The 13636-nt window shown below is 44.1% G+C and overlaps 3 protein-coding genes across 4 annotated transcripts; 2 read left to right on the top strand and 1 right to left on the bottom strand.

Moving 5' to 3' along the window:
* The first annotated feature begins 2704 nt into the window (after nucleotides 1-2704).
* LOC117841587 (protein LUTEIN DEFICIENT 5, chloroplastic) lies at nucleotides 2705-3895 on the top strand. Its single transcript, XM_034722011.2, has 3 exons — nucleotides 2705-2798; nucleotides 2954-3019; nucleotides 3089-3895. The coding sequence occupies exons 1-3, from the start codon at nucleotides 2781-2783 to the stop codon at nucleotides 3284-3286; spliced, it is 282 nt and encodes a 93-aa protein (XP_034577902.1). The 5' UTR covers nucleotides 2705-2780; the 3' UTR covers nucleotides 3287-3895.
* LOC117841581 (uncharacterized) lies at nucleotides 3449-4844 on the bottom strand. Of its 2 annotated transcripts, none has more exons than XM_072290377.1 (5): nucleotides 4500-4844; nucleotides 4237-4413; nucleotides 4029-4098; nucleotides 3831-3947; nucleotides 3449-3754 (listed from the first exon to the last, which is right to left on the bottom strand). In XM_072290377.1, exons 1-5 carry the CDS (start codon nucleotides 4761-4763, stop codon nucleotides 3699-3701), a joined length of 684 nt encoding a protein of 227 aa, XP_072146478.1. In that variant the 5' UTR covers nucleotides 4764-4844; the 3' UTR covers nucleotides 3449-3698. The 2 variants fall into 2 exon arrangements, with proteins under 2 accessions (XP_072146478.1, XP_034577895.1); XM_034722004.2 differs by having other exon boundaries at nucleotides 3876-3947; nucleotides 4500-4843.
* A 5065-nt stretch (nucleotides 4845-9909) lies between these two features.
* Nucleotides 9910-13605, top strand: LOC117841576 (3-ketoacyl-CoA thiolase 2, peroxisomal). The gene is made up of 14 exons (XM_034721997.2): nucleotides 9910-10124; nucleotides 10233-10309; nucleotides 10798-10882; nucleotides 11047-11173; nucleotides 11268-11366; nucleotides 11451-11518; nucleotides 11592-11699; nucleotides 11785-11862; nucleotides 12111-12243; nucleotides 12347-12443; nucleotides 12576-12699; nucleotides 12777-12885; nucleotides 13009-13092; nucleotides 13211-13605. The coding sequence occupies exons 1-14, from the start codon at nucleotides 10038-10040 to the stop codon at nucleotides 13318-13320; spliced, it is 1386 nt and encodes a 461-aa protein (XP_034577888.1). The 5' UTR covers nucleotides 9910-10037; the 3' UTR covers nucleotides 13321-13605.
* Nucleotides 13606-13636: the final 31 nt, after the last annotated feature.

Below are 13636 nucleotides of genomic sequence, written 5' to 3'. Positions count from 1 at the left end.
CCTGATCTAACTTTTGATGACAAATCTTAACACGTTTATTATAGCAATTGCCTGCATGCCATTCTGTGAACTTACTCTGACGAGGGACAGAGGCCATGCCAAACCATGTCCTGAGGAATCCAGGTGATAGCAGTCAAGCCGTTGAGTTGACACAACTGTCACATATGCTCAGTACATGATTACAAATGGTGGTAATCATGCTACCACCACTTGCATGTACTGAGCATATGTGACAAGCACTCAGCTCATGCAAGCAGATAAGAGAGCTAGACTAAATAGTAGACACTTTTGATCAAGACAGTACTAGAACATATGCAATAGCCAACAGAGAGACTGATCAGAAATAGCAGGCAAGTCAAAACTTCCACCACACATTCGATTCTGTTCTTCGACAGGAGGAAATGAAAAGGCTTTGTAGAGTCCATCTGAACCTATCGATCCGAGATAATGCGAGTACGAAGCAACCACTAGGACATTAGTCAGAAAGGAGGCAGTAGAACTGAACCGCTAGATAGGCGCATCCAGCGAGATGTTGGCGCAGCAATGTCTTCGAATCACAAGTTTTAATGACCGCAGGCAGTATTATTTATCCAAAAACAGTAATCACTCAGTTCTCATGTGATACCAATACACTTCCTCCTAGCATGTAGGTTTTGCCACTGCTTATGTAATGTTTATCTTTCGAGATGACGATTTGCTCCAGAATAGCGACGATTGTGCACTCTGTGGACAGGAGCCTGAAACGGCAGACCACCTCCTTGCACGATGCACCTACACTCAACAGGTGTGGTTGGCCGTCAGCTAAATAATAGGCATTCAGAACGTCCCACCGGCCCTGAATGACTCTCTGATGGAATGGTGGATACAGAAGCGAAGCAGACTCAACACCATCAGGACAAGAGGCCTTGATTCAACTTTCATGTTGGTCTCTTGGAAGATTTGGAAGGAAAGGAACGATCGAGTCTTCGCTAGGGCGACGGAAAAAACCCCAACGCAACTAACCAGGGCGATAACTGAAGAAGCCCTTCTCTGGTGTGCAGCAGGGGCGCGTTGCCTCACAGCTCTCGGGTAGCATGTAGCTACTACTAGCTAGGAGACTATTCTCCAGGATTTTCTTTCCTAGGGTGCTCTTGTAATAACATGTAACGGGAGTCTTGAATTTTGTACCCGTGTGCGTGCGCCCGGTTGGCCCGCGTTGTAAAAAAACGTTTTCATTCTCTTCTTAATGGAATGATACGCAGTTCTCCTGCGTATTCTAGAAAAAAAGAGATGACGATTTGCTCACTGCAAATATCAGTCATACAATATATGAATTCAAAAGGGTGGAAAATAGGAGAAGAAACTGTATGTTTCTGTATCCAAAACATAGAAGAAAGAGAAGACTGAATTAGTTGTGTCCTTCTGCATGGAATTGTTGTATCCAGTTACCCATCTTACTATGACAAAATTATGCTAAACAGCACAATGGAGCAATTTATGTAGTATCGTGACTTGTTGCCAACTCATGCACTGAAACACGCAGAACTTATTCAGAGAATGAACTGCTATTCCCTTGTTCATTTAAATCTGGAAGCCAAAGCAGTCTGAAGCTGAATTATACTCAAACTTAAGAGCAAGATAAGATCATATCCATTACATGGTTATAATTAAGGTAAGATTTAGTTCCACAGAAACTTTAGTTGCAAAAAATTAGAGAGAACCTTTTCTTTTACACTCCCAAGTTGGTACCAGAATGCTAGAGACAGGCATCGATCAACCTTCCTATTATTCAACTGAGAACAAACACAACATTCAATTTAGGACAGAATGTCCATGCACAACAGATCACCATAGAGATAAGAGTGATCATGCAGTCATGCTACATCGTACAACCAAGTGGGTAAGATTTGAACCCACAAGGCATGCATTTCAGTATTTTATATTAGCTTCATGAAAGCAGAGCAAGAGTACTGGCTAGAACACCTTGTTCAATTCCAGAATACAACTCGTTGGACATAAATGGAATAATTCATGAGTTAAACCAGAAGGCACAAGCACATCAGAATAAGTCATCCCACCCACTCACTTCATGCAGGAAGTTCAAAATATTCACTGCAACTTCATACAAGCAGAGGTGCAGAACTGGAAAACACAAGTTCAGCAATGATCTACAAGCAACGGTATGGAACTGGAAAACACATGCCATGCGTTTTGGGAATAAATAATCATCACGTAACGCAAGCAGATCAACAGCGATGGTGACCAGAACACAACGATTCAATGGTAGTAGAACAAATGGGACAGAGATAGAGCAATTTCATGAGATAATCGGAAATGACAGGCAAACCAGGATGTGACTCAATTTCATGAGATAATCGGAAATGACAGGCAAACCAGGATGTGACTCATTCGCTTCAGGCAAGCAGTTTAAACCTTCCACCCGCACATCGATTCTGTTCTGCGACAGCACGAAACGACAGTGCTAACCAAGTGCATGGACCGAGTTGATCTGAACCTATCGTTGCAAGAGCAACCACTACACGATGGGCGTGAAAGCACGTACAATGGCCTGTTGATTGAGATTCTGTGTCACTATTTTATTAGCTTAGGGCAACAGGGTGGGAATACTTAAATTTCCTTTTAAGAGCGTATATTTCCTTTTAGTGGCTGATTATACCTGTTGCCTACCACCATGTTGATTAATGCCTGAGGATTGGTTTAATCACTGTGGGATTCACGCAATCTCTTGGATTTTCAGTTACTTACCATTTGGTGGTGGACCAAGGAAATGTGCTGGTGACATGTTTGCCACTTTTGAGGTAACTTTTTTTAGATTTTCATACCTGGTTTCTTTCTTTATTTCAAGCTTTTTCAAGCCCAATATCTCATTTCATTATATTAGCAACAGAATGATCACAGTAGAGCTTGCACGACATTGAACTCAAAATAACATAGGCATACTGGGTCATTGCAGAATGTGGTGGCAACAGCAATGCTTGTCAAGCGATTTGACTTTCAGATGGCTCCAGGAGCACCTCCGGTATGCCTCTACCAGTTTCTGATTCGTTATAGTTAATACTGTATCCATTATTTATGATCAATATGATAGGTTGACATGACAACTGGAGCAACAATTCACACAACTGAGGGGTTGAAAATGACTGTTACTCGGAGGACAAAGCCACCAGTAATTCCAAACCTGGAGATGAAAGTTGTTTCTGATTCACAAAAACCCACACGTTCTACTCCAATGGTTGTTAGTGCTGCTGCTGTTGCTTCCGGAGAAGATCAAAGGGAACTCTCCTGATTTATGCAGTTTCAAACTGGACTGGCATACAGAATGAGTATGTTCTTTTAATCCTCCTCAGATTCAGTTACTTATTTCTCTGAAGTATTTTTGACTTGGCATGTGCATTAACTCACATTTTTCTCACTTCTCTTCCATCGTTGGCATATTTCTACTGAAAGATTATTTTAAGCATATCTATTTATATTGCTCTGGAAATATTTGACTAGTTTGCAACATTTGGTAGCGCAAGCAGTGCAACACAGAGAGTAAGTTTCCTGGTGTGGTACTTTTACAAGGAAAAGATCTCAAACTCTTCCGGGCTTATTTCTGCCGATTCTGGAGCGCACTCCTACTGATTGTAGATCTGCTTGCTGCCACTCAAAAGCACCATGGACATATTTACAAGAACCGAGCATGGACTGCTGCCCTTCTAAATCTTCAGCAGGCCTTCCAACTCGCGAAGAACATCAGCACGGGTAATTATACCTGTTGATAGTGTGTCGAACCCATTAAGCTTGCAAAGTTACCAATGTTAAGGATAATACAAATCAAGTATGCATACATGCAGTCCTTTTGTCTCTTAACTGTTCGCCATTCTGAAACTCACCTATTACTTGTTCATCCTGATTTACAATTGGTACTCTGTGGATCTTCTTCTTGAGCATCAGAACCGCAGCATCTGTAGATGTTACACATGTACTCTTAGATCTAACTTAAAGCATACGTGGAAAGAAAAAGGTGATATGAAAACAACAATTACCCATCACTGTTTTATCTGATGCTAGTGTGATGGCTGGAGAGGTCATTACTTCTTCAATCTTTGTTTTTGGCTGTTACAAGCAGCAATAGATCAGTAGACAGAATGGATTTTCTCCTTCGCTCTTGTATGAAACTAGCAACTTGTTATGTGTGTGCTCGCGCCCAAGTTGTGTGAGAGAGAGTGAGAAAGAGGGGAAGGGAGAGCTGACCCCATGGGAAGCTTTGGCCCGGTCATTCTTGACGACTACCCCAACACATCTGAGGCTGCTGTCTACGACTGGAAGCCCTGACACGGCCTCAAAGTGGCATTCGACCTCCTCTAGTGTCTGCTCTGCTGTGGCCACTAGCACAGGTGTTGACATGGTCTCACTCAAGAGAGCCACGCGCTGTATTCACCGCTCAGAGTTCAGCTAGAGCTGAAGGAGATCAAGACAGATAACAATGACAGCTTTAAGAGTTCCAGATCAAGTACCTGATCTCCTTCTTGGACAGCCTCCTGTGACTCAAGGTAGGCACGGAGATCATCGTAGCTGAGAAGGAAGGAGTTCTCAGGCCACTCGCCTGAGATGATCGCCTCAGGGTTCTCGTCAAGCTCAAGCCGGACGCTGGCGTCAACGAAAGTCGACGCTCTGCACTGAAAGGTTGGTGATCGCTTTGCAGCACTTCTCCTAGTTCCTGTGTTGATTTTTGCCCCTCTGGCAATGGAGCAACTCTGGAGGGTGTTGATGCATGCCATGGATGGAAGGAAACTATTGGCGATCACTCTTTGGTGGGTGGCTCACTGGTTTCTGTATGTTCTTCTGCAGATCCTTGCAGGGGAGGGGGGGATTTATAAAACGACAAGTCAGGGAGCTGAGGTGGATAGGAATGCATGGAAGGCCTGGCCCCACCATCCACCAGTGACTGGTACTGCTGACGGATACTACTGATGGACTTTTGACTGGATGCCCCTGCTTTTCAATTAGGATTACCATCTACGGTACTGCAGGTTGATACTTGGAGTAACCAAAGGTGACTGATATGCCCAGAGTGAGCAGCTGTGACTTGCAGTGAGCTGAATTAAAATTGAATTACCAAGTTATCGGTGGGACAAGCAAGAGTTGGATCTGGATATGTGCCCAACTCTGAGGGCGACACCAGCAAAAGCTGCATTGGGTGAAGGAGGCTGGTTTTCAGTCTGTCGTTGCTCTGAATCTGCCCCCGTTTCGGATGTGGATTGACGTGGAATTTGGACGGGCCGCCTGCTGGAATTTGGGCTTCCCCTCCAAGGCTCCAATGATGGGTTCTTGTACAGGGACGGGACGGCCGACGTGGCGCGCTGTGACTGGCTGCCGAGATCCCGTGGGCCCCGGTCACGTGGCAGTGGATAAGGTGACTGAGTGCCTCTGGATACCTGACGTCTTGGTACAATGGCCTGTTGATGAATTCGAAGTTGCTGAATTTTTCTTCCTCCAGTTTCGTGGCCAATGGCCTGTGAATTTGTCCAGTACGGTTGGCCTCTTGTTTTGGTAACTAGTGTTGCACTTCCTTGCTCCGGCGAGCTCACGGTTTCGATGGAAGCCGCGGGCAGCAGTGGTAGTGATGATCGTCCACTGGTTTTGGTGCGCGCAATGTTTTTTGCTGCTACAGCGGATTTTTGTTTTGGTGCTGTGCTGTAGCAATTGGTAATGCCAGTGATAGCTGCTTTCAAGTACGAGTAATCTGTAGTGGGGTTATTTGCTGTCCGTGTACAGATATTTTTCAAAATACGTCAGGATTGAATGGGTTTCATACAAATTACTCCCCACCTGCACGCGTCCTTCAAGTAGGTTTGGTTTGCTGCCGCCGTCTGCCCTAACAAAGATATCGAGTCTGATTCGTTTGTTGCTAAAATTTTGGTATGTTAGAGTTTTGGCAAGTCAAATTTTTTATCACCGTTTGGTTTGTTACTAAAATTTGACAACTTCTCCTATTTATCTTACCAAAATATTGGCAAGTTTTGCATGCCTAAGTTTTGGCAAGCAACCAATCAGACTCATCGGCCAGCCAAATATTGGCGACCGATTTAGCTGCCTAGGAATCGGCCCGACGCAGGGTTCAAAAATGAACTACGGATGGGAAGGCTGGCCAAAGCACGCCAAAAATTGGTTGGTATCCAAGCGCGAACCTTGCACGTGGTCAACGATCAAATTTTGTTCCGGGATGGCTTATCACTGACAATGCTCTAATTGCGTATGAGTGCTTGCATACTATCAGGTAACAACTCTCTAAGTAGCCATACTTTACCATAAAGCCATACTTTGCCATAAAAAATTGATATGATGAAGGCTTATGACAGAGCGGGGTGACCTTACCTTCGAGGTTGCTTACAGAATTGCTCCTTCGTGGATAGATATAGTCATGAGATGTGTCACGGAGGTTCGTTATGCAGTAAATGTAAATGGAGAACTTACTGACCCGGTTGTTCCAACCAGAGGCATTAGGCAAGGAGACCCAATTAGCCCATATTAGTTTATCTTATGTACCGAAGGTCTTTCATGCTTGTTGAAGAAAAAAGAGGAGGAAGATGAATTAAAGGGTTGTGTAATGGCAGAAGTGACTTTGAAGATTTTGCTACATGAACTCATACTAAGAGCGGTACTTATTCAGTAAAGTCTGCCTATAATTTGGCACGTTCCTTATCCTTCCTTGAATCAAGAGGTCGTTCTGGAACTGGAACGGTGTCAGATTCCATGTGTGTAGCAAAACAGTGGAAGAAACTTTGGTCTGTGAAGGTTCCAAGTAAAATGAAAATTATACTTTGGCGTATAGCACATGATTGTCTTGCTACAGGTTACCAGCTGCAGAGGCGCAATGTATTTGTTATGCCTGATTGTTGTTTCTGTGGCAAAACTGAAAAGTAGAACATTGATTTGCAATGTGCCCCCGTGTGTGGTGAGAGCGAGATGGAGTCCAACGACGGATGTGGCTAGACCCCGGCGCGCTGTGAGGCAGCCTGCGAGAGGTCCGGATTCGGTGGTATCACTCTGTCAGGTGGAGTATAGTGTCTGCAGCGGTATTTTGGTGGAGGGTCCCGCATGGCGGTGACCTCCTCGGTTAGGTGCAGTCTGCTTCCGTCAGGTTCCCTGTCGATGCAGGGCTACCCATGAAGGTTTCGACGACTATATGAGGGTGATTGTTGGTGGGTGCCACGAATTTTATAAAGACTCCGGTTTTGCTGCTGCGGCGAGTGGACTGGTTACCCGTATTGACGTACCAATCCAACTGAGCAACCCTTTCTTTGTTTTTTTTTCTTTTCTTTTTTCTGCCTATAGCCTCCCCGGACTATAGTCTTATATTACCTTCTCTATTAATTAATACAAACTCGGCCGGGCCTTCAGTTTAATTTTTTTTTTTGCGATGTGTCAGTTTGCTTCCTCTATCTCGAAAGGAGTGAAACATCAGTTTGATATTGATCTTGGTAGGAAACATTTGATAAATGCAAATAAATGGTTGTTTGATCTCCTGGACAGATGCAATGAAATACAAGCAATAGTGGTTGCTGTAGTGTGTTGGCATATTTGGGAAGCCCGAAATGAAGTGAGAAATTCTGCTGCAAAAGTTTGTCCAACGACAATTGTTATGCATCGTCTGAAACCGATTCAGCCACTTAGGTGTGCACCCCCAAAGGATGTCATGAAGTGGGCTCCACCGCCGCCTGATTTGGTTTGTGTTAATGTTGATGCAACAATCTTTACCTCCTCTTCGAGTTCGGCCATTGGTTTCGAAATCATTTGGGTATTTGTCTGATGGCTTGTCGTAAGTCTTTTAGTAGCATCACCTCACCAGATGTTGCAGAGGCTCTTGTTCTGCGTTGTGCTGTTGTTCTTGCCCTCGAAGAAGGTTTCCGCAATGTGATATTGCAATCCGATTGCCTTACCTTGACTTTGAAGATAAATGCACCTGCTAGAGATAGTAGCTGATACCAAACCACTGACATGTAATTTTTTTTTGTGTCTTTTGTTCATATAAGTCGTAGTGCTAATAAGCTGGCTCATGTACTGGCTCGATCGGGTGAGCTCTGTGCTTATACGATCTTTCCACATTGTATCCCTGGTTGCATACAGGAAATTGTGTACTCTGAAATTGTGACTTAACTAAAAGAGCCAACCTTAATTAAAAAAACGACCAAATTTTGGTATGGCTGTCGCAGGCACACTCATCCAAACGCGCCCTCAATGTTCGATGGGCCTCTGCCGGGCTAAGGGAAATACAGGCTTGCTGCTTAGTCGGCATATGCATGGGCCGTGCAACAGTATAGTGGGCCGGTACGGAGCCCAACATGCATAATGGAGCAAAATAAAACAAGTTGGCAGGCCGTTAGGGGCACTTGTCCGGACCGACCAAAGCCTGCGTCAGTGGTGACGCCAGGTGTGTGGAGCCCGACAAATTCATGAGTCACGGCACGTTCCGTTCCATGCGGACATTAGAATGTCCACACATGCATATCCTCCACATATTTCAGGGGGCATACGGCTATTTCCAGGTACAAATAAAGATTATACGTTGGTTCATGCCATGGCACCGCCTTTTCCAATAATGTTTCAAGTAGACCCAAAAGAAATCGGCAGGAACCGTTCTCTTTTTCTAACAAATGACGTGACGGCTGGAGAACATGAAGACGGTAACGAAACTTACTATGCTTGTCTGGTCGGCATACCTAGACGTTATAGTATTTGATTAAAATTTAATGAAACTATGTTTTTTTAAAACCGAGCCAGCAGGAGAGCTGCTGCTATATTAAAAGAGAGGAAAAATTTGACGAACTGTATACAAACATACTATACAAGCTGTACACTCGCATCCCAAAAACGGGAAGGCATAACTCCGCTATAACAACTAAGTACAAAACGGATGCCTATCCTGAGAGAAGGTCCTCCAAGTATTTAACTCCCACAGCGACAGCTTGGTTCTTGATGCCGTCGGTTATCTGGGTAACCGTATTATCTTTATGTTGGAAGACCCTCCGATTTCTCTAGCCAGATCTTCCAAAGAACGAGGATAATATCAACCCTTTCCCCGTTCCCCTGGCCACCGGGCTAGGCAGCGATGAAACTATGTTGAATTTGTATTGATTTGATAGATCAATAGTTAATCATCCAATGAGACTAAGAACGATATGATTTCATAAACAAATTATTTAGCTATCGGTCCTCTCAAGTACTCCCTCCGTATAGGAAAAGGAAGTCGTTTTGGACAGCGACACGGTCTCCAAAGCATTACTTTGACTCCTTATTTTTATAAAATATTTATCAAAAAGTGATATATGTATATTTTTATGAAAGTATTTTTCAAGACAAATCTATTTATATAGCTTTCATATTTCCAAACTCAACAACTTAAAAGTTATTCATGATTTATATTCCCAATGTTTGACCCAAACCTTGTCCAAAACGAATTCCTTTTCCTATACGGAGGGAGTATAAGAACCAGACTAACATTGTGAAACAGAGCTAGAGATAACTTATTAACAAAAATTTGTGGTCACAGTTACACCGACTAAATATCTAGAATGTTACAAATCAGTGACCTGAAAAAAAAAAGAGCTGATGGATCAATAAAAAAAATCAGGCTTAAGGACAAACACGCAGTTTCTTTGTCCTAAGAGGCAACTCCCAGAAGATGCAAAAAATTCGCAAAAATGGAAATGCAAATTTTTTGGGCATAATGCACAAGTTGACCAAAAAGGCAGAGAAATCATAAACGTGCAAGCAAAAGCTTCGCAAGTATCTTCTCTGGCGGGCATGGCCTGGTGTGATCCTGATTTCCTGATCCCAATCCGTGCCCATGCCGTTGCCGTACGCTGGATAAACACGGGTCGCCATCTTGCTTGGGCTGCGTGCTTTCCTGACTCGCTACGTGCCGGCGCCGCGCCATAAGAGGAAGCCAAGCAAATCCGCAACCACCTCGCTTCCGCCTCCCCTTCCTCTCATTAATTCCCTTCCGATAACCCCAACGCGCGCGCGCGCGGCACCGAGCAAACCAGCCGGCCATGGAGAAGGCGATCGATCGGCAGCGGGTCCTCCTCGCCCACCTCCTCCCCTCCTCTTCCTCGCCCTCCTCGCAGCCGCAGCTAGCGGTGAGCTCCTGATCTCCTGGTTGGGTTGGTTCTGGTTCATCTCTCTTGTGTGGGTTGGCTGATCGATTTCTTGCTGCGTGCCGGTGGCGGCGGGCGTTCGGTGTTCAGGCGTCGGAGTGTGCGGCCGGGGACAGCGCCGCGTACCAGAGGACCTCCTCCTTCGGAGACGATGTCGTCGTCGTCGCGTAAGCCTTCCTCTTACCGCTTTTTTCCCCTTCCCCCCACTCTTTCGTAGGGAGTGCTCCTATTTTAGTTGTTTAGGAAACCTCTTTAACATGCTGCCTGCGCTACCTAGATAAACTGATAGAAATTGGAATTGTTACCGCGCCCCACCAGATCGTATCGATGGACTCTATCTTTTTTAGTATATTTACATGGTGGATATAGACAGCCATGACACAGTGATGATACTGAACATCCACCCCACTGAGTCACTGACCTTGTACTGCTACTTAGCAACGAGAATGCGTAATCAGTCAACTAATTTACAGGAATAAGTAAGATAAGGATAACACTATGCACAAAAAGACGAATCCAAAATGTTCAAAATAGAACAGTTAGCAACCTTGATTGCAAGGCTTTGCTGCTTTGGTCCTTTTCATATCAATCAGTATGCTGCACATGTACGGTTGATGGATACTATACCTCTTCCTTCCGTGCTGTCTCACTGCAGCGCATACCGGACGCCGATTTGCAAGGCCAAGCGAGGAGGTTTCAAGGACACGTACCCAGAGGACCTCCTTACCGTTGTTCTCAAGGTTTGCTTCTGTTATCTTATTATTAATCTGCTAGTTTTCGCAACAACTGGCTGGCTGTGCTGAAACATAAGAGTTTTCGTTACAATTGGTTGGCTGTGTGCTTAAACAAAAAGTTTTCACGCGCTCATTATTCATGTTCTGTTACTTTCGTTTTGCACCTGTAGGCTGTTCTGGACAACACTAAAATCAATCCTGGTGACATTGGTGACATTGTGGTTGGGACGGTTCTAGGTCCAGGTTCGCAGCGTGCAAATGAGTGCAGGATGGCTGCTTTCTATGCTGGATTCCCTGGTAAACCCCTATGTTAGCAATCGTGGTGCTATCATTTGAAGAAGAGGATTCTATCTTCTGGACAAAATTTGACTATCCCATTTTATTTCTGTAGAAACTGTTCCTGTTAGAACTGTCAACCGGCAATGCTCATCTGGGTTACAGGCAGTAGCTGATGTCGCCGCTGCTATAAAGGCTGGTTTCTATGACATAGGTAATTGCAGCATGCTGAATACCATGCTAGTCTTGCTGCTGTGGTTTAGTTTGTGTGCTGAATTACTGTTTTCCCTCCAAACAGGGATTGGTGCTGGTCTGGAATCCATGTCGATAAATTCCATTGGTTGGGAAGGACAAGTAAACCCCAGGGTATGGATTATAAATCACACTGTACATTGATACTGATATTCTTTTTATTTCTATGACACATTCTTCTCTGCAGATAAGTGCATTCCAGAAAGCACAGGATTGTCTTCTGCCCATGGGAATTACTTCTGAAAATGTTGCTCATCGATATGGTGTCACCAGGCAAGAGCAAGATCAGGCTGCTGTGAGTTCCTTAGGCACAAACTGTTTTAATTTTATCATTTCTTTCTTTCGATTAAGATGGAAATCAAAGCTTCATATTTTATCAGGCTGAGTCTCATAGGAGAGCTGCTGCAGCCACGGCTTCTGGAAAATTTAAGGATGAGATTGTCCCAGTGCCAACAAAGGTAGGAGGCATTGAAACTAATATGCTTCTTCTGGCCACAGCCCCCTTTCCAGTAGAAACTAGCAACAGCTTAACCTAGTTTTAACTGCATCACCTTAGCAGTAACTAATATGCTTGTTTTTTTTGGGAGGCCCCTACTGTGGAACTAATATGCTTGTTGTCCGACCAATTTTTCAGTCTAGTTTTCTAGGAAAAGAACATGAATTTTTTAGTGGTTATTATTATACTGACACTGTTCATACTGTGCAGATCGTTGATCCTAAAACTGGAGAGGAGAAGAAAGTTGTGATATCAGTTGATGATGGAATTAGGCCAGGGACCACAGCATCTGGATTGGCGAAGCTTAAACCAGTTTTCAAAAAGGATGGGACTACAACTGCAGGTGCTGCAGAAGACAACTATTTTCATTGACACTCCCCTGCATCCTGGGGTTTTTTTTCACTCACTGCTGAAACATCATCTGATAAATCATTCAAACTGTGTAGGCAATTCTAGTCAAGTGAGTGATGGTGCTGGAGCTGTTCTTCTCATGAAGAGATCTGTAGCTTTGAAGAAAGGGCTTCCTATTCTCGGTGTTTTCAGGTACTTTATGTGCCTTTACATATATACATACAACATCTTCATTAGTTCACATTGTGTTTACCATCATTGTTTTGACATATACTATCCTCAGTTCATTCTTAGACTAAAATGTTTCTTGACATAATCTATTAGGAGCTTTGCTGCTGTCGGAGTGGATCCAGCTGTAATGGGTGTTGGTCCTGCTGTAGCCATTCCTGCTGCAGTGAAGTCTGCTGGCCTTGAGATTGAAGACATTGATCTCTTTGAACTGAATGAGGTCTGTTTATTTGTCATATTCCACAGCTTTTCTGTCATCTATTAACAACAGCTGATTACCAAGTCATCCACTTGCAGGCATTTGCCTCTCAATTTGTCTATTGCTGCAACAAGCTGGGATTGGACCGATCCAAAGTAAATGTGAATGGAGGCGCGATTGCCATGGGACACCCTCTGGGTGCAACAGGTAACTGAATTATACTTGTATGCGAGATTGTCAGGAAAATAGAGTACCACTGCCATTGTGGTACCTGTTACCAGGTCGTCTGAGCAAAGTCATCTAAGCTAGTGGTTTCTTTTTGTTGTTCAGGTGCACGGTGTGTGGCTACTCTTCTGAACGAAATGAAGCGCCGAGGCAGAGACTGCAGATTTGGTGTCGTCACCATGTGCATCGGTTAGATTTATTATCTCCATCATGCTCGTTGTTAGATACTTGCATTTGCATTTGCAAAGGCAAAAGGATGCGTAACGCGTAAATGTAATTTGACCATATTGCTTTGTGTCGATTGCAGGATCTGGGATGGGCGCAGCAGCTGTGTTTGAGCGGGGAGACACGGTGGATGAACTCTCCAACGTTCGGGACATCCAGTCACACAATTTTCTATCTAGGGACGCCAAGTAGAATTGCAGAAACATTGTCAAGAATTAAGCCTGCTATGTTAGTACTAAAAAATCCGTATGTTTTTTCACAGACACTACAATACGAGAATAAAAGGGCATCATACAGTATCCTGTTGTAGCCACCCTTTGATGAAAACGAGAGAGAGAGAAGGGTGTTGTGACCAAAAAGCTCAATGTTCTGAGCTTGTTCTGTTATTGGCTTATTTCCCGGATCTGAAGAGACAAATGAATTCCTCCTCATGCCTTCTGTACTTGGACCAAAAGGATAAAATAGCACCTTTGTTAACCAGGCTGATTGGGAATTGCCGATCTGTTTA

This window comes from Setaria viridis, chromosome 1 (genome assembly GCF_005286985.2).
Source record: "Setaria viridis chromosome 1, Setaria_viridis_v4.0, whole genome shotgun sequence".
Classification (NCBI taxonomy): domain Eukaryota; kingdom Viridiplantae; phylum Streptophyta; class Magnoliopsida; order Poales; family Poaceae; genus Setaria; species Setaria viridis.
Note: the sequence above shows the minus strand (reverse complement) of the source record. Positions and strands in the feature narration are given on the sequence as shown.

Bases quoted from the DNA above. Each gene is read 5' to 3' on its own strand.
- LOC117841587 (XM_034722011.2), top strand. The intron at 3,020-3,088 runs GTATGCCTCTAC...TCAATATGATAG, and splicing joins TGGCTCCAGGAGCACCTCCG to GTTGACATGACAACTGGAGC.
- LOC117841581 (XM_072290377.1), bottom strand. From the start codon at position 4,763: ATGGCATGCATCAACACCCTCCAGAGTTGCTCCATTGCCAGAGGGGCA. The intron at 4,414-4,499 runs GTACTTGATCTG...CGGTGAATACAG, and splicing joins CTGTCCAAGAAGGAGATCAG to CGCGTGGCTCTCTTGAGTGA. The intron at 4,099-4,236 runs GTCAGCTCTCCC...TGCTTGTAACAG, and splicing joins GGGCCAAAGCTTCCCATGGG to CCAAAAACAAAGATTGAAGA.
- LOC117841576 (XM_034721997.2), top strand. From the start codon at position 10,038: ATGGAGAAGGCGATCGATCGGCAGCGGGTCCTCCTCGCCCACCTCCTC. The intron at 10,125-10,232 runs GTGAGCTCCTGA...TTCGGTGTTCAG, and splicing joins CCTCGCAGCCGCAGCTAGCG to GCGTCGGAGTGTGCGGCCGG. The intron at 12,700-12,776 runs GTCTGTTTATTT...ATCCACTTGCAG, and splicing joins ATCTCTTTGAACTGAATGAG to GCATTTGCCTCTCAATTTGT.